The 19,541-nt window shown below is 37.7% G+C and overlaps 1 protein-coding gene across 2 annotated transcripts in view; it reads left to right on the top strand.

The window, feature by feature from the left end:
• Positions 1–18,583, top strand: part of CHM (CHM Rab escort protein) — a 52,559-nt gene extending 33,976 nt beyond the window's left edge. The window contains exons 9-16 of one of the 2 annotated variants that reach the window (XM_050310329.1): positions 62–139; positions 3,705–3,809; positions 4,334–4,397; positions 4,967–5,063; positions 7,403–7,495; positions 10,454–10,620; positions 12,030–12,206; positions 14,838–18,583. In XM_050310329.1, the coding sequence (XP_050166286.1) occupies positions 62–139; positions 3,705–3,809; positions 4,334–4,397; positions 4,967–5,063; positions 7,403–7,495; positions 10,454–10,620; positions 12,030–12,206; positions 14,838–14,924 (868 nt within the window). In that variant the 3' untranslated portion in view covers positions 14,925–18,583. Of the gene's footprint in view, positions 1–61; positions 140–3,704; positions 3,810–4,333; positions 4,398–4,966; positions 5,064–7,402; positions 7,496–10,453; positions 10,621–12,029; positions 14,033–14,837 lie in introns of those variants that run through there. The other variant, XM_050310328.1, reaches the window with a different exon arrangement.
• The last annotated feature ends 958 nt before the right edge of the window (positions 18,584–19,541 follow it).

The following is a 19,541-nucleotide window of genomic DNA, read 5'->3' as shown; positions in this document are numbered from 1 at the left end:
GTGCCACACAGGGGTCCCCCTTGGCTGGGATGGAATAACCTTTGTTTTGCCCTGTTCCCAGGCTGTGTGCTGTGTTTGGGGGAATCTACTGCCTTCGCCACCCCGTGCGGTGCCTGGTGGTGGACAAAGCCTCTGGCAGGTAAGGGTGACACAGTAACCTTCTGTTTCTACACCAGATACAGGTGAAAAATGTGGGGAGTCAATTTGAAAAAAAAAAAAAAAGATTCTTCAAAGATCCTCCTTGGTATTAATAACACATCAACCTTGATTAAAAGTAATTTGTGTATAGGTCCTCCAGAACAAGGAAAGTGGGTCTAGAATATAGAAACTAAATTAATTTCCCTGTGATATTACTACAGCTCCTGATCACCCAAGCTTGGAAGACAAATCATTTCAGCTGCCGGGGGGCTGGTGATGAGTGATGTTAGTTTTCCTTGTGGCCTTACCTACTCTAATTGATTTTCATCAGATGACAACAAAGCCCTCTGTTATTGCATTTTTAAAAATGGAGCTCACCTAAAGACTCATCAGATTAATCTTTGCTGATAATGCATGTCACTCCAAGAGAAAAGACTTTAATGAGTTTTTAGGTAGATTGTTGTCATAAACTATGCTGCCCTCTTATCCCAGAATAAATTCTTTTACAACGATATCAGACCTGTGGGCAGGTTTAAAGTTGAGCTAAGAAAAATCAACCCAGAGTTTTTCCAGTAGTGGCATTTTTCACACCTCTGTAAATTGGTTTGTTTCTGCTGCACACATTCTATCAGTTATCAGCCTAACTGCAGAATTTACTCTCTTAAGAGTGTGTTTTCAGCTTAGTTTATATAACTGAAAGTTTTAGATGTTCAGTTGAAAATTTTGAAAATTAAGTTGGAAATCATGTAATAACATTTTATTAGGAAAACTAGTAGTTATAAATGATGGGGGGGATGTGTTTACTTCCCAGTTGCACTGCACATTGGATTCCTTGAGCTGCATTTGTCATGGCATGGTCAAGTAGTAGCTGTTTTTCCCTGTATAAACAGCAGATTTTATCTTTCTATTCTCAGTTCCTGGAGATTCTGGAGTTCATTGCACACTTCTAGATTGTGAGATGTAAATGTGATAGCATTTCCTCATGTGTGTTGTTCTAAATGAATGATTCATATGCAGATGAAACTGTGCCCCTTTGAGAAACTCTGTTTTAACACTAATATTTGAACTGTGACTGCAGGAAGCTTTATTTTCCAATAATCTTTAAACAGTTAACTTGCTCTTTTAGGGGGACATTCTGAAGACCTTTGAAATTAATATTTTCTTTATAAGGTTCTGTGTGTTCCAGAACAAGTGGAGTGCTGCTTTTCCATTAACCTGCTTTTATGTTTTGAATCTAATAAGTTCCCCAGGGTTCAACATAGGTTCCAAGTGTCTTTTTTTTAGGCTTATTAGGCTGCTTTCCTGGTTCACTTACAACATTTCAAAATTGAAGAATAGATTTTTGGGGAACAGAATTATTGAAATACTTTTTAAAGGCTGTTACCAGACTTTCAGTATTCCTACAACATTGGGCTTTTAATAATGCCATTCTCTGGTGGTGAATATGAAGAAGCACAACACATCTCACATCACTGTTTCCTTTACCCTTTTTTTTCTTCATATTATCTCCATCCTCACTGTGTATTCTCTCCCTGCACCAGCCTGTATTTCCTCTTGGCTTTGGGCTTCAGTGTTTTGCCTAATAAAAATCAGCTATCAAGTTGTTAATGAGGCTATTTATGAGATACTGAGCTTTTGAGTCAACAGACCATTAATAGTAATTGGTAATAGGCAAATTCATATCTGGTTGTCACTACAGCTGGCTCTGTGTTCCAGAGGCAGCTTCCCTTGGTTACAAATAGCTTACACTCACCATAGGAGAAATTTAGTCACATTGTGGAGGATTCATTTTAGAGCATCTCCCACAGCCTTCCACACTTCACCCCTATCTTAGTGCAATTATTTTTTCACTATCTTTGATATTCTTGGTTTAGGTACTGTAAGGGAAGATTATACTTCTGTCTGCAGCCTTGGTTTTCTTCAAACTTTTAGTTTAGCATTTAATTTAAAGCCCCTAAATATTATCAGAGTTTATTCCAACTCCTTTCTAGACATGGCTAACATTGCTTTTTGACATTTTCTTACCCATACCTGTACACACAGACACCAGTGGATTTCATCTCCAACTCTACAGTTATTTTTATTGTTTTACTGTAGTACTTTTAATAGTTTATCATAAAGAAGGCTCAGGGAAGACAGGGTGAAAGTATAGAAACTTGTAGACATCCCTGTTTTAAGGTTTTAGTAATACACTTGAAAATACCTAATTTTTATGTATTGTACCAGGTCTGCTGTCTACGATTAGTAGGTTTTTAGAACATCCTGTGTTATTGGTAGAACTCTGATGCTCTGTTAGAAAATAACAACCACATCATATTTCTGAGGTTGAGGAAAAAGCACACTGAGTGCATGAATCATACTTTTGTTGTTGTTGCTCTTCTCTGTGTTTATTGTAGGTCACTTTTGGGGGTACATACGATAAAATTCCATAACAGTGGTCGGCATTTTACATTGATCACACTTTACATATGCTTCCAATTACATAATTCTGTCTCAAAATGGAAGAGATGTGACAAATGGACATTTACACATCTGTCATAAAAAGCTGCAGCAAACACAGTAATTTACATATCTGAAATACTGCAGGCTGGCTCTGGCAGTGCTGCTGAGTCCATTTCAAGGATGTCGCCCTTAGTCCATTAGTTTGGATAATGAGCCCTATAAAGTACATTTATAACTCGTGGCACTGCAAGGAGATGGATTCTAATTTTCATCCTTTTATCTCGACACATTGAAGGAAGGTCAATGGAGGGTTTGGGATGATTCATTGTCCCAACACAGATCAGATGACAGAGACCTGATAACGTCAGTGCACAAGTGTTTGCTGGATTTGGGAGCAGCACTTGAAAGAAATTCTCTCAGCATCACCCTTTGAAGTGAAGTGGGACTGAAATTAAAGCACTCTCTCTCTCTCTCTCAGTTTAAAATCTTATCACACGTATGACCTGATGCTATTCCTGAACAAAGGAGAGGAAACAACACTTAGCAGGAAAATAAAACATGTCGTTGCTTTTGCTGGCTTTGAGTGATGCAACATGACATTTAATCAACCTTTCCCCTCTGATAATGGTTGGGGGGTGGCAGGAAAATTGTTCCATAAACAATAAGAAAGGCTATAATTAGAAATGAACTGCAGCAGCTCCAACTTCCTTGTTTATTTGCAGTATTCAAATGAGAGCTTGAGAATGAAATCACTGAAATTAATAGTAAGGGAAAACTTATAAAGTTGCAAGTGAAGCATATGTTGAATAGAATTTGAAACCCTGAGAATGCTGTCTGTTAAAACACTGTTACACTTCTTTTAGTTACTGTTTTCAAGGTACCTGTTGAATTTGACTACAGGAATATATGTAAAATTGACTGGTTTGAGTCCTGTATGTTAAATTGACTGAAACATTGATAGAGTCATTCAGAAGAACTTCATTTAAAAGGTAATTGTCATACCTGAAGAAAAAGTTAAGAAAAGCTAATTTACCTTATTTATTTATGCAGTAAATCTTCGTATGCATGCATTTATTACCCTATAGTGAAATTTCTTATTATGATTTGGGTTTTCTTTTGAACAGGTGCAAAGCTATTGTGGATCATTTTGGACAAAGAATAAGTGCCAACTATTTTATTGTGGAAGACAGTTACCTGTCAGAGAGCACATGCAGAAATGTGTGTTACAGGTATGGAACAGCTGGACAGATCTGCCTTTGCCTTCAAAATAATGCAGATATTATTAGCAAAGCTGCAGTAGTGAGTGCAGTGCAGAAATAATCCTGGGCACTGGAGGGGCAGAAACTGCAGTTCATGATCTCCCTGCTGTATTTCCCCTGAATCCCAAGTGTCCCGTGCTGCTTGGAACACTGAAGCCCTGGAACATGCTGCTGCTAATCTTGGTCAAATAGACCAAAAAAATTATTTTTTTAAATCAAAAGAATATTCAAGCTTTTTTATACAACTGCACTGACTCATTTACTCATTATCTAGTTTGGTCACTGAAAATACTGTTCTAATGTTCCAGATGTGTTCCTACTTCAGCAACAGGCAAAATATCCCACTAAGAATCACATTAATAAAGACTGTATGGTGAATTAGCCTTGGTATTTCCAAAACTAGGATTCCACGTTGCTATTATTTACATGTTTTATTTTTACATAATCATATTTTTATGTAATTATTTTTACATAATTCTTTTCTTTAATTGTAGGCAGATCTCCAGAGCAGTACTCATTACAGATCAGTCTGTACTAAACACAGACCCAGAGCAGCAGGTACACACCAGTTTTGTATCACTTGACTTTATGTATTTTATGCATAAAATATTTAATTGTGGGAGGAATTAATTTATGCTTTTGTTTCTGCTTGAATCCAGAATTACTGGTAATTGTTTAATTTGTTTTAGTCTATAAAACCATTACAAATTTTAGTTTAGTTTAGCTCAGTTACTTGGGTTTTCATGTTTGGAAGATTACACTATATTTAATATAAAAATAAAATAATAAAATCACACTATAAATAATAGAGTTTCTAAGCTGCTATCTTTAAGGTAGTTTATTTTGCTTACTTTCTGATTGCTCTGTAATAAATTGTTAGCTTTTCTTAGTATTCTATTAACTTAATTATTTATCATGTCTAAACTTCATTCAAAGTTGCTTTTTCTTCCACATCCTCTTTTACTCTTGGAAGTTCTTACCGTTCACTGTCAGATCCTTCCTTAAACCCTTTGGTTCCCAGAAACCCAAACTGTCTCACTGCCTGCAGTTATCCCTTACTGAGGGCTGTGCCGGTGCCTCCTCCTCCACGATTCCCTGCTTTTACCACCAGCTCTTGTGCTTCCCAGGTTTCCATCCTGACAGTGCCTCCCGTGGAAAGGGGCAGAGCAGCCGTTTGTGTCATCGAGCTGTGCTCCTCCACCATGACCTGCATGAAGGACACCTGTGAGTAAATGGTCCCTGCAGCAAAACTGAAAGTGGTACAGTGGGAGCTTTTTATCTGCTGGAGGTGGGGTTATGTCCCTTTATGAGCATAGGTGAGAAGGTATGTCGTGATAGATACGATATATTTGAGGTAAAATTATACCAGTTCTTTTCAGAACTTTGTTGCCGCATTAGATTCTTGAATTCTAAAAATAGGACAGATCACCTTTCCAGAAGGGCCAGCCCAGTATTTGCATTAACAGTTTTCTGTGTACAGAGCTTTAGGACTCAGTTGTTGGTATTTTTATGTGAACTGGAAATAAATGAGCAACAAAATGTTCTTACTGGGTATTTATTTTTCTTTCTAAATTCTTCTACTCTGTTCTGTAAAGTAGATGACCCATTTGGGACACTTGTGGAAGATAAATAGAATTAGAGGTGACCCAATGCTTTTTAACAAAAAGAATAAGTAACTGTAATAATTATTTTACTGTTACCTAGGCTTGAACTCAGTTCTTTGCATATGAAAGAAGAGTGAACTAAATGATGAAGTCATTCAAAGTTATATTTCCTACTTGAATAATAATAAAAAAATTATAAGCTTGTAATTAAGAACTTAATGCCATAAGGCATATTGTTGTTATTAATTATCCCTTAAATACCTGCTCTTTTTTTTTATTTAAAGGTTCACAAAATATATATAGCAGGAAGTGAAACTAAAGAAGAATTGATGTTCAACAGATATAAATTATTCATTTCATGAGGCTTTTTATGTTGCTGAAATATTAAGGTTTCAGTTATTTACTTTTCTCCATAAGTTCCTTTCATTTCAGAAGAGAAGGCACTGCCTTCCTTAATGAAATTTGTCTTCATGTATTGAAATAATGAAGTTCTGTATTAGGCATAGCTGAGTTCCAGTTATGAGACATATTTCATAATCTTTTAAAAAACTTTTACATCATTATCTGTAAATGGGTTTTAACCTGACTGATTTCCCCTTGGAACAATTATTTAAGATAAGTATACAAATACATCCACTCTTTGATCACACTGCATCAATGACAGGCACATCATCTGTATTGCCAGTTGAGTGGAACCAAACTCCTTCACTTGCCCTAAAACTGGAGAGTGTAATGATGAAATCATGAACTGAACTCATCGTTCTTCTGGCTGCAAGAATTACTTGAAGACAAATGTTGGCAACCACTGTAACTAATGCAGTTATACCTGAGTAAATCAAATATAATCAAAATACATACTGATGACTGGGACTCACAGCCATAACCTTAAGGATAATAAAAAAGATTTTACAGAAAGTAAATGATGTGAACTTCAGTGATTTATAGCTGGCTGGTTTTGAGGGGAAAAATAGATTTTATCCCATTGTTTGGGATTGGAAACATCTAGTTAAGGGTACAGGGACACTTTCATTATCACCACCAGTTTCCTTGTAGTTTTTTTAGTACGTATTCCTTTTAGGCAGAAGTTTTGGTTTGTGTTGAATAAAAAATGAATATTGATGTTTGAATATAATCTGTTTGTGTGCAACCTAAAGGAAGAGGAGCATGAAGGGTTAAATTTCTGGTCCTCATGGAGCCAGTGTCAGACTGGGCAGGAAACCTATTTAATATCTGTGTGATGTACTGGAAAATAATGACAACAAAAACAGCCAGGCTTCAGAGGGAAAAGAGAAAAATGCCAGATAGAGTTAAAATAATACCCCAGCTCTGCACTGCTGTGAAGTGGATCAGAAATTTACAGTAATGAAGAAAAAATTAATCAGTTCAAACTTTGTACAGAGTTATGTTAAATTCCTTCATGATGCTCTGGTGGATACTTCTGTACTGAGGAGTTTTCAGTGGCAAATGGGTCTGTTAAGGTGGTTTTATGAAAAGTTTTAAGATGAGGCTTTTAAATGCCTGAATGAGTGGCTGTAAAATCCAGCAGAGCAGCTGGTTCTGTATCTGAACAGAAACCAGGGGAACAGAAAAGAGGTCAGGAGCTACATCAAGTATCTTATTTAAGGAGTCCACAATTTTGTAAGCTTTCAAAGCAGAACAAGTAAAGGAACAGTTGAGCAACTTTATTTTCATGGAAACGAGTACATTAGCAAGAAATCTAAATATCAAATCCACATTATTCAAACAAAACTGAATTTTCACAAATAATACAGCTGCACTGTATATGTGTGCTGTACATACACTGTATTTCCATAATACAGCACTTCCCTGGGTTGAAGAAAGTGATTTATATGATGAACTGTGATTTCTAAAAGCCTGCTGTGCCTTTTAAAAATTGTAAATGTTATTTATCTGTCTGTGTATTGGTAATTGTAATTAGTCTGTGTTCTCTTTTAACAGATTTAGTCCATTTAACCTGTCCATCAACTCAAACTGCAAGGGAAGATTTAGAGCCTGTTGTACAGAAGTTATTCAATGTCAATGCAGAAAATGGTAAGAGTAAATAAATGAAGTATTAAGATATTATTTTACATTAAAATAATTTACTGTTGTAAATAAAATACCTGTTACTGAGCATCCGAATCTGTCATCAGAGGCAGCATATGGTGAGCTGCTCTTGAGGATCAGCAATTCAAAGTAAAGGGATTTATCTTGAGAGTGAGATTGATTAGACAGATGTTGGGTTTATTTTATTCCGGGATCTGATGTTCCAAGTCTTCTTCAGCTGTGGTTTAACTTCAGTATCCAGAGGGTGTAAGTGTCTGAGACCTTTTTAATTTTCACACTTTCTTTTTACCATGAAACATGTTTGCTTCTCAGCACATCTTTCAGGGATGCAGCAATGAAATGGAATATTTGTGAAGCTGGTTTTTTCCACACTGTCCTGTTTTAGTGATTTCTGTCACCTGGGTATCCCTAACAGTAGTTATCAAACCCCCAAAAGTTCGTGGTCTGCCTTTCTCCTCCAGCTGCCACACGTGCTCAGTGCTGGAAGCTGCTTAGTTTTCTTTTGCCTGCTGTTGTTCTCAGACTGGTGCTCAGCCTTTTGTTGCCTTCCAGTGTTTCCTTATTTGCTACTTTTGGTGAAATTCTCTGGATTCTGCTTGAAGCAGTGGAAGCACAAAGTTGTTACACATTGTTACCAGAAGGACAGATTTCCAGGAATTTTCAGCAATTAATTATTTGGCCCTAAGTTCAAGGAAACCTTGCCAGCTACTTTCATGAACTTTGACCTTGAGATGGACAATTTCACAGCCCCAGGGCAAAGCAGCTGTTGACAAAGCAGGTGCTGCCTAGGAATGGTCCCTGAGATACTTTGGGCTAATTTCACTCAAGTTTTTGAAATTTAATCCTGAGATATTGTCTTTAATCATATTTTTGGTAATGCTCACAGAATAGGTAGTGTGCATATTGATGTTGCTGGGTCTAAGCCTGGCAAAGCATTTTTAAATATAGTGTTCATGTTTCAGGACAGTAAATCATAGTTCTGTGAGGAAACAATGCTCAGCTGTCAGTGACAGTGGTTATGCTGCTATAAATACAAGTTACTGTGATGTGGAAATATTTTATAATATTTATAATTGGTTTGCCTACAAGATGTAGAGTACAGGTAATGGTCCAGGTAACTTTTTTGGACTGGAGTGTTGCAAACACTTCTCATGTTGCTATTTGTTACCTTAAAGCCTGCTGATTTCCAACCTCTAATATTTAACTTACACTTTAAAATTTCCAAGGCAGTACCACGTGTTTCAAAGACTGGGTGAAGAGAAGATCAGCTGGCAGTTTAGTGTCTTTTAATCATATGGGGAGGGGGAGCATTAATCTTAATGTTTAAAGTGATCCAGTTTTGAAATGATATATTGTTTAGAACCTGCCTGAAATTCTTCTGGAGAAACTCTGTGATCATAGGGGTCCTCAGGTGCACTGAGGCACTGAAAAGCTAGTTTTCCCTGACACATAGGCCTTTTTATCATCAGGATGAGGTAGTGGTCGTATTTTAATTAAAATGTCAGAACAAATACTGTTGGAGTTATTGAAAATGAATCACCAGATAAAGTGAGCACTGGGCCATGGCAGGTCAAAGAGGCAAAGTCACCTGGAGAAGAGGACTCCATTCATTTTCCTGCCTAAATGAGGAAGAAGTAACTTTTATGAGCAATGTGAACTTTTAAATATATTAAAGAGCATCTTGCCCTGTATTAAGGCTCAGCCTTTCACAGGCTGATGAATTTAATTTATATTTCAAACTGTTCAGTATGGGTAGCACCTATTTTTTTTAACTATTTGACAGTTATAAAAAGGTACTGAAGGAATAGCATAGATTTATCTCTTTTTTTTCCTAATTCAACTGCTTTAAAATACTGTTTTGAATGCTGTTGTTATCTAGAAGTTTCTTTCTTGGAAAGAAGTAAATCTCACAAGGTCTTTTACAAGCTTCATTTATTTTAGAGGAGGTAAAACACCAAAAAGAGGACAGCAAATATGCCAAACAAATAGTATCTATTAAGCTAAGAATCTGTGTTGTGTATTCCTCCATTGCATTCTGATCTGTTCAAAAGTGACCTTCACCTTCCCAGAGGCTTTTCTGCCTGTGTGCACAGAGGGATTTTAGGAATGTGCAGAGTAACTGCAGGAAGGTGCAGATTATGAACCAGGAAGATTTAATTCAGCATCATTTTGTATTCCTGATGAGTACTGCAGCACAGTGTAAGTCCTCAGTAATTGTAGATAAATACAAATGAGTCATTTATTTTCATTTAGCTGCACTTTCACAGTTTAGAGATTCTCCATACTGCATATCACACACTTCAGATCCAGAATATCTGGGGTTTGGTACTTCTTTATCAGAATTCTTTCTATTCTTCAATTAACTTGGGGGTGATGTATTATTTGTGGATTCTTTATTTAAACCATGAGCATCAGTTAATCTCCTTAGGTTATCTCAAACACTCTCAATCTGAATGCACACAAGGGGAAAGAGTTCCTATACAGACATAAACTATGAAATGGGAGGGGAGGAAAAATTAAACATCAGAAATGTCTTTGCACAGGGAATGCAATGCCTTCGAGTTGGCACTGCCCAGAGAGGGCTTGTTCAGCCCCTCCTGTGCTCTTGGAGTTTATCCACAGCAAAGCAGATAATGTGAAGTGGAAAGGTATTAAATTTAGACCGAGCTCCTCGGGAGGAGGCTCGTAGGTGATCATTGATTCTGGCATGGCATAGTGTGTGCAGAGCAAGTAGAATTTACATACCCATGGGTGGAAAGGAAAAGTATGATGGAAGAGAATCTCAGGAAAAAGTGGAAAGTAAAAATAACTGTCTTTTTAAAGAAAAAAATACTTGATTACAGTAATTCCATGTTAAGAATTTGACTTGCAGTATGCTAGATTTCATATTTATCTCATCATACAAGAATGCTGATTGCTGCAAACCCTTTTTTTCTTTTTCAGAGACTGAAAATGAAGAACTGGAGAAACCTCGAGTCCTCTGGGCAGTCTACTTCAACATGAGAGATTCTTCAGGAGTTGAGAAAAATTCCTATTCTGGCTTACCCCCAAATGTTTATGTCTGTTCTGGGCCAGACTCTGCTTTGGGAAATGACTGTGCTGTCAAACAGGTTGGGCACATCAGTTTTTTGATTGCAGAACTTTAAATTTAAAGACTTAAGTCTGGGTTATTCTGCTTTATGCAGAAATACAGATGATAACACTCCAAAATTATACAACCAGGTAGCTGGAAAGATTGGGAAACAACCACCATCTTTCACCTGAAAGGTTTAAAGAGAGGGTGCAGTACAGGTCAAAAGTCACACAATCCTAGTTCAAATTGGAAGGATCATCAAAGAAGTTTAATTTTTACAGGACATAACTCCCACTGTGTGTTAATTTTGGAAATAGCTGGGAAAATTGAATCTAATTTCTCTAATAATTTTGATGTTAGTGTTTAAATGATACTTGCAGTGATTTATTTGTTCATTACCATTAGCATTACTAACTTCTGTTTGTTGTGCTGTTTGATTGGCACTGATGGTCCATTATTTAGAAGGCAAGACACCACAACTTTTTATGGGCAACCATCCATCTACACCTCAGTATACAAATTACTCTATTCTTCTTGTATTACAATTGACTGTTAAATTTCGAGTGTGATACTGAATTAATGTTGATATTTGCATTTCCTTGCCCTGAGGACAGGCTAAATGCAATGAAAATGCCAGTTAGGATTCCTTCAAATCTTGTATGTGTGGATCCAGGAAAGCATCTGGCTTCCAGTTTTTTACTGCTACAACCTGACATGAATCATTATGTTCTAAAGTAATGTGTTCCCTGAAGTATCTCAGATTTCTGAGGCATCTTCATGTTCATGAGAGGATGCACTAAAACTGTCAGGCCAATATTTGTCCTTTAACCTGTTTAGATTGGGTTTTTTAATCTGGAAGGATTTCAGAGTTATTCAGTGTTTGTCTGCTTTCTCTCCACTGGCTGAGAAGAGTTGTCAGTGGAGCCACGTTTGAGCTGTTCAGAAAAACAGAAATGGAAATTTTTTTGCAGTTTTTAAATTTAAGAAGGAAAGCTGTACAGGTACGATGTGCATTGTACAGATACACAATTTCTTGGGTTTGCTTGTTCTGTGAAATGGATCCCTGTCTCTGGAAAGAGGCAAGATCTTTCCCATGCTCTGCATTTCACTGCAGCATGAGATACTTTCATAGGTAAAAAGATCATTTTGCTTGCAAAAAGTCCCCTTCCTTGTTCTCAGTACAAGTAGAATGACCAGCACTTTTCCCAAAACCCCATGCTGTGACTTCCCCAGTAGAACAATGTAAAAAAGATAAATTGCTTTTTCTTTCTCCAGGACTGCAAGAAGGAATGGATTTCCCATGTGTTTACAATACTGTCAAAGTATTAAATCACTACTGATTTGAAAGGATGGAGGTTAATCTTGAATATCTGTGCAGTATTGCCTCAAGGTGTTACAGTTCAAGGGAAAGTTTACCTTATTCTTTTTTTTTTCTTTTCTGAATAGGCTGAGACTATTTTCAAAGAAATGTTTCCAACAGAGGAATTTTGCCCACCACCCCCCAATCCAGAAGATATTATTTATGATGAAGATGAGATTGAGCCAGAAGGGTCTGGATTGAGTAATTCAACAGAGACAAAACCTGAAGCCCCAGCTGAGGAGAGCAGTGGTGGAGAAGCTGCTGCTGTTACAAAGGAAGAATGAACGAGTGAATGAATGTGTGAATGAATGAGTGTTCTCTGAGTAGATGAGAAGGTTGACCCAAACTAGAACATAAGGGAGGAAGGGTAAGAAAAAGAGGTTTAAAACCCCCAGAGCCGTGGTATTTGCTGTGGCCTTACTCCCCTCAGCTTCAATCATCTTTGTCAAGTAGTTTCATTGATAGTGAGACATTCATAGGTCCACCAGATCCAGCAGGGTTTGTAGCTAAACAAAAAATTTAGAACAAATTTGAAGTGCTGAAATAGGATTTATCAAGAGAATTTGGGTTTGGTTTACATTTTTTGAAGAAATCCTCACATCTTCTAAACAGGCAACAAGTCAAAACTAAGCAAAAGGAAGAAAGTGCAAGTTTCTTATCAGTGAGATGTAATTCTGCTAAAAATCCTAGGATCTGTGCTGATTAAACCAGTGAGGGGGAGGCTCACAGCCTGTCCTTCACAGTGCTCTTATGAATGGAACTTGAAGGCAATAAGAGTGACAGTTCTGGAGTGGCTTTCCTGTATGGCTTTGAAACCAATGCCATAATTTAGAAGCAAATATAATCCAAAAGATGCTCCTCACATGGAACAATTTTACATTCAGGGGTTTTTTTAATAAGATCTAAGAGATCACACGTTTGCATTAGTGAATTAATTTACTCCAGTCAGGAAAATAATGCAATTTAAACCTAATGCCAGATGTCCTGACAAAATGCCAGCCAAGTCATAAATGGGGCATACCTGTTGTTGGTTTCCCTGGATTTGTTGCAGTGTTTGGGCCTTTAGTAAGCCAGTAGTTAATGTTTTAAAATATGGGGTCTGAGAAGTTTAGATGATCAATCAGTTTAGGGGATTTGTGGTGGTGGAGAGAAGTTTCAACAAATAATTCCAAAGGTTTGTATTGATCCCAAATAATAGGATTAAAATTAGTGTGATAGCTGTAAACTATGCATTTTGTAATGATGAACCATGAAGCATTTATACAATAAAATGTATTGAAGTATTTATAAACCTAGTTTGTATGAGAAAAATACATACAAAATGAGAAAGCTCTTGTAAATGACCGTATTAAACTTGCACTTCTTCTGAGCAATGCTTGCAATCAGAGGATAAAAAATATTTATCATGTACTTAAAGATTTACCTTAAAACATGCACCCAGTAGGTCCGTGAGTTTTGATGAGTTGGGGTTTAAACTTCTACCTGATACAGTTCCAGCAGTGCTGAAATACTGTAAGTAAATAGAAGATACCATGGAGTGAGGACTATCCAGCACTACCTGGACATGCCACAGCCAGGTCTGTACAGTTCCCTGGTGCCTGTGCCTGCCTTGAAAGTGGCTCCAGCCCAGAAAGGTTATTTATTTATTTTTTTACAGCATAACTGTAACCTTCACTTTGTCCTGCATCATATAGCCTCTCTAGCTGATTTCAGAACCCGGGTTGTTAATGTTTGCATCCTTTGTTTCCAGGATAGCTCTGTGTGTATGTGCCTGAATCCCAGAGTCCTCAGAAAATCGCTGGCCGGAATGTTTCCAGTGTTAAATAACTGTAATCTTTGGATGCTTGTGATTGAGCAGTTATTTATATCTAGTAATCAACAGGCTGCCTCTGCTTTTAGCTGTAATTCCTCTGTGTATTGGAAGGCATGAGTGTATGGTGATTGTCATTAACATCCACAGATCTGTAAAAGAAATAAGCGCAGGACAAGTCCTTGTTTGTCTCTCAAAAATAGGGATCATAGGATTTCTCATCTTCTATGTTTACAAGGAAGTTGTTTGATGAAAATTAAAGGTTTACTTGCAAGTGCATTGTTCTGTGTTTCCTTTTCATTTGTTTTCAAAGAAAAGCAGTTCTTCTGTTAGCTGGGATTTCCTCATAGTTCAGTTCTCTGCTTTCAGGATCTGCAGTAAGGCTGAAGTTTACATGTGTGACAGCAGCTTTATCCAAGTCAGCAAATTTACAGAGAGTTGTATCTTGGTGCTTCGTGTCCACGTGATGCCAAGTTGGAAATATTGCAGATTTCATTTCAGATCTGATGGAATGATCTACAAGTTGTGGGCTGTGACTTTACACTACATTGATTGCTTAAAAACTGTTTTCATGTCTCTCTCATGGGGTGAATGGAAACATCAAATGTTTTTCCTATGGTACTTAAGTACCCAATAGCTCACTCACAGTAGCACTGGGTAAGACTGTTGTATTTTACAGAAATCATGCTCTGACCTGCATTTTGCCTTTTCTTTAAGCACACAAAGTGAGGGTTAGGCTGATGTGAAGTCGTTTTTAAGGCTTGTCATACGCCATGTATTCAAAAGATAACATGACTTTTCAAAAACTGGCAATTTATCTGTAGGATTATTAATAAATCAAGTTAAAGAAAGATAAGGTTAATTGAATTTTTAAACAAGTAGCTGTATTATCCTTCAAGCACCTTGGAGCTCATACAATATTCACACCTTTTTTTTCTAAGGAGTGCTTTGATATGTTTGAATTCCTTCCTTAATGAGTACTTTCTTTTTAAGTTGGTTAATTGGATTAACCCTTAATAATCAAAGAGCCCATTTTGTGCCATTTTCCTCTCTGCTGTTGTGTTGCCTTATCTGTAGGACTCAGTTAGTTACTGCTCCTTTGGAAGGGTTTTCAGCCATGAAGCTGCTTCGTCTGCTTTTTCTGGTGAAGATGATGCTCAGGGCCATTTGACAGGTAATCATTAGAACTTAGATGCTTGCAGACTATGGGGTCCTTTCTCCTCTCATTGCAGGGGATTTATGTGGGTAACTCCTATTAATGTTAATGGGACTTGCATGTGTAAATCCTCCTTGCATCAATGGGAAAATTGACCCCTGGAAAAAATACCTTTGTGTTGGACTTGCTGATTCAGAAACATCCAGGCAGTGGCAGCCCCCATGTGGGAATGTGAAGGAGCGTGTGCTCTTTAACTGGAGTGCTCTGAAGAGGATTTGGGGAATTTTCAGGGTTTATCTTTTATATTGTGTTTTGTATTTTCTGTAGAGTGTGAGTTTTGTCAGAGTTCCCCTAACATTTCTCTTTACATAGCTGGGACCAATTTCCCTTTCCACACTCAGGAGGTTGCATGATCTCATTGTGTTTTAGGCTCCTCTCTGTCCCCTCCAAATCTTTTTGCATCAGCAATGTGAGTTGCAACAGCTTAGTTTCAAGAACAATTTGCCAGTACTGTATTGATTAATGACAAGTCAGAAGTATTAATGTGCTGCTTTCACACAGTAAGAGACTGGGTCACTTACAATTCATAACCTCTTCTGGAGAAAGGGTAAAATTCATTTCCTCAGCACTCACACATGTTTCAATACCTTGGCAGTACAAATAAGAGTGTTATTGTTTATCTGTAGGTTGTTTATCCATTCTGTATTGTGTGTGTTGTTGCTCAGTCAGTTCCTGCTGTAGATATTTTATATAATCCTCTGCAGTTCATCTTTGGGTTTTACTTACCTGACAATTTCACATCAGTAGCAACTCATCCTCTTAGAAGTAAAATTTCTCGTGTTTGGAACTACCCTGAACTTCTCCAGAGATCTCATCTGGCTTTTCTGCCATAATGAGTGTTCTCTTCAGCCATTAATTGTTCATAATCTCTGCAGATTTTGTATGTTGTCTGCTGTTTGTGTCCTTTCTTATTTTTCCTGAGGATTTTTTGACTGCTATTAATGCAGTTGCTAATTTTCTAATGAGGGGAGCAGTTTGCTGAGATCACATGGTGGAACTTGGATGATCTGTGTGCATGTACCATTCTTACCAATTTTCTGAAAGAGTATTAATTAACTTTGTGTGTTTATGTCTTACGACAAAATTATTAACTCATGAAAGTTTAGCATTTAAACTTTTTGCAGAAATCAACCCCTATAGAATGTCCAAAAGTTAGAATTACCTGCATTACCAAAACTGTCAAAAATCTGTGAGGAGAGTTGTGATGGCAGGGCAGTTGTTTGAATGCTTTGGATAAGCAGTAATGCCAAGTATCTTTGGTAAGATGTAGAAGTAGTTGTGCCACTGGAAGTTTGAGACACTGATATAAAACATTCATTTATTGCAACCCAGTTTAATTGCTTCAATAATCAGATGGAAATCTTAACTTAGGTGTATGATTTGAAGAACTTAGTTGATGTGATGCAAAGTTGCCATAGAGGGATAGTTTGAGATGTAGAGGTGAGTGGTAGGAGATGGTCAGCCATGTGGAATTCACGTTGTCAGCCTCATCTCTAGCAGCAGAATTACTCTTGGTGGAAATAGAGCTTATTAGCAATTCCACCATTATGTTTATTTACAGGCTGCCAGTTCCTGTTCGTAAGAGTGAATGGTTCTTCCAAATCTGGCTGGGGAGCCCAGCAGGAATGTTGTAAATCTCTGTGACATCTGGGATTTAGAAGGTTGACAGTGAAGTATCAGGAAGATACAGTTGTTGCCTGCATGGGAGTTCTGATCAGAGGGGACTTTAACAGGAAATACTCTTGTCACAATTCCAACAGACAATACATTTATCCTGCTTGCATGCATTGACAAAAGAGGTGCAGGGTACCTGCCTGAGGGGACATCAGGCCCAGGTGTATTTGACTAAACAATTTAGGAAGTCTCAGAACACCCACATTTTTAGGTACAGATTTTCAGGATCTCATACTTCCTTCTGAAGTGCCACCCCGTAATTCATAGTATCTTTTGGAGTCCAGAGAAGGTTTTAGTGCTGTTCCTACATTCTGTATATTTTGGGCCATGCCAAAGCCTATGGACACTCCATCTGTCCTTTCAGACAGGAGGCTTCTCTTCTGAGGCGTTACTGCCTGACAGCCATCACCACTGGTGTCAACCAAATGTGGCCTTGGCTTTTATAGGGGCTTTTTTCTGCTCCACCTTCAGGGATCCTATTTCCATGAGCTCTCATTCCTTTTCGTTTGGTCTAAGATGAAGCTGGGCTGAGAAATGCTTCTGTGCTGGAAGTGATTGTTGTCTGGATCCTGGAGCTGTGAGGTTGGTAAGGATAAAACTCCTGGATAACACTGCTAGACTGCAGCTCATTGGCACCTCAGGACCCGTTCACAAGCCATAAAACCAGTCTGGTGGTTGCTGGTGAGCTGCTCTGTTGTACCTGAGCTGAATGTCCAGAGTGAGGAATCACTTTTTAATCACTGGAAGCTTGAGTCTGGGAAAGGATGCAAGAGTCTTCCCTTCAAAACCAAAATTTAAAAAACCCTAAACACTCCTGGGCTGTTTCTGTGCATAATGGCCAGTGTGGAATTCTGCATCTCTTCTGCTTCAAACCCGAGCATATTTCTGGAGCTCACCCAAGGGAAAGCCATTTAATCATGATGAGAGAGCAGCTGTCAGCCCGATGCAACCAAACACTTCCCGCTCTGGGAACTTTTCCGTAGCGTGAAAGTCACTGCAAGTCATGGCTGAGTCTTTTGTTGGGAATAAATTATCCAGTGAATTCAGCCTTTACTCCTGTGCAAAAATTTGTGTAAGCCCTTGCTAAGTACCTTCAGTGACTCATTTTTACTCTGTAGATTATTCAGGGAGAACCCACTGTGGGATTCTTACAGCAACTCATTAGCTAAGTCAGGAGGTATTTTCCTGCTCCATATTTGAATGCAGAAATAATACAAAACAAAGGATACACCTTTTTCAAAACCACATCAGACATTTTTAAGGCAGAAAAGGCAGCTTTTATGAAAAACAACAACAGAGGAGGACTCCCATGAGGTGTAACACCAGCAGTGGGTGATGGGTCAAGTTGGGACTCTGGAGAAACAGGTGTAGTTCTTGGTTCTGGCACTGGTTTCCTCAATGGACGTGGTTGAGTCATTTCCCTTTAACGCTGTAGTAAAAAGATGTAAAATGGTGACAGGTATTTTCAAGCCTTTCGAGAGTTCATAAAAGTAAATGTATTTGAGAAAGGAGATGAACAGTGTTAATGATACTTAAGTAGAGGTGCCAATGATTTTCTGAGGAAAAATCAAATATAACTATTATAACGTGACTGGGATAGCAGATGTTCTGTTATTCAACTCCCTTTTTCCGTCTCTGACATTTTCCCTGTTTCTCAAATAAGGTTTCACCAATCAACACAAACTCTTTGTTTACAGCTTAATAAAAATAACATAAAATTATACTTATTTTTTGAAATCTTTCTGATTATGCATGTTTGGTGGCAGACTGTAATGCATATCGCTTCATTGTTTAATTAGGACTTAATGCTAATGTCATTAACATTCGGTGGGATAATTCAGTAAGTTGCCTATTTATAGACATAATGAAAGTCATAACTTTCTGTAGTAAAGTGCTTTTGACTGTGCTATTAAATTAAAAATAAAGTTCCTCTAACCTGACATCAGCTTTCAGTTTCGTTGTCCACGGTCCAGTGAATGTGAAAAATGCTGCTACATGCACTAAACATGGGCGGTTTTAGTTATTACCATTTTTTCAGTAAAGTCTTAATTCATTTCCTTTGAGAAAGAAAAAATAAATAGACTAAATTCAGCAAGAACCTCAGAATACTCCAGTCTGAAGTTTGAAATATTGTCCTCCTTGAAGATAATTGGGATTTGGAACACTGAATTTAAGTGAGCAGAATCTTACCCAGTTTTATTCTGTGGTACTGCTTGTAAATGAAGTAATTAGGCAGCACTTCACTTTCAGTCTCTTACCACAGATATGAACACGAGCTTTTTTTGTGGTTATAAAGTGCAAAATAACGGCTGAATTTTGGACTCCATGTAATGTCTTTAGTGGGGACAATGGATTCCATGGATTTCTTTCTTTATGGCATTTCTCTAAGCAGTTGTAATGTATTACTTGCATAAATGGTCTTTTGTAGGACAGTTTTAAAATAAAAGCAGCGAGTTGGATACCTGTCTCAAAACTCAGTAAGCATGGCCCTGTTTCTGACAGTATTTCCCTGCTGTCCTTAGCTTTTAAATTCAGTATATATACAGTGACCAGATTGTGCATGTTCTTAATTTACCTTTCTACAGCTTGAATTATGCATATTTGTAGGCTACAAAGTTCTAAACTTTGTAGCATGTCCCAGTTTAATTAAATGAGTCTTTTTGTGGTGTGCTCTACACTCATTAATCTTTGAGTCAAAGACCATCAAGGAGGTTTAATGGTGCCAGGCCAAGGATAATACTTGAGTAATAAGTGGGAAGCAGTAGAAGGTAAAGAAAACAAATGTAAATCCTGCTGGTTCCCTCCTTTGTGGGCACATGGGGTGTGCTGGGTGGTGGGAGTCAGATTTGGTGAGGGGTGATGGGAACAGTTGGTGCTCCGAGCTTTGCAGTTGATAAA

This window comes from Myiozetetes cayanensis, unplaced genomic scaffold (assembly GCF_022539395.1).
Source record: "Myiozetetes cayanensis isolate MyiCay16 unplaced genomic scaffold, myiCay2020 scf15, whole genome shotgun sequence".
Taxonomy (NCBI): Eukaryota; Metazoa; Chordata; class Aves; order Passeriformes; family Tyrannidae; genus Myiozetetes; species Myiozetetes cayanensis.
This window is presented reverse-complemented; position numbering and strand designations above follow the sequence as displayed.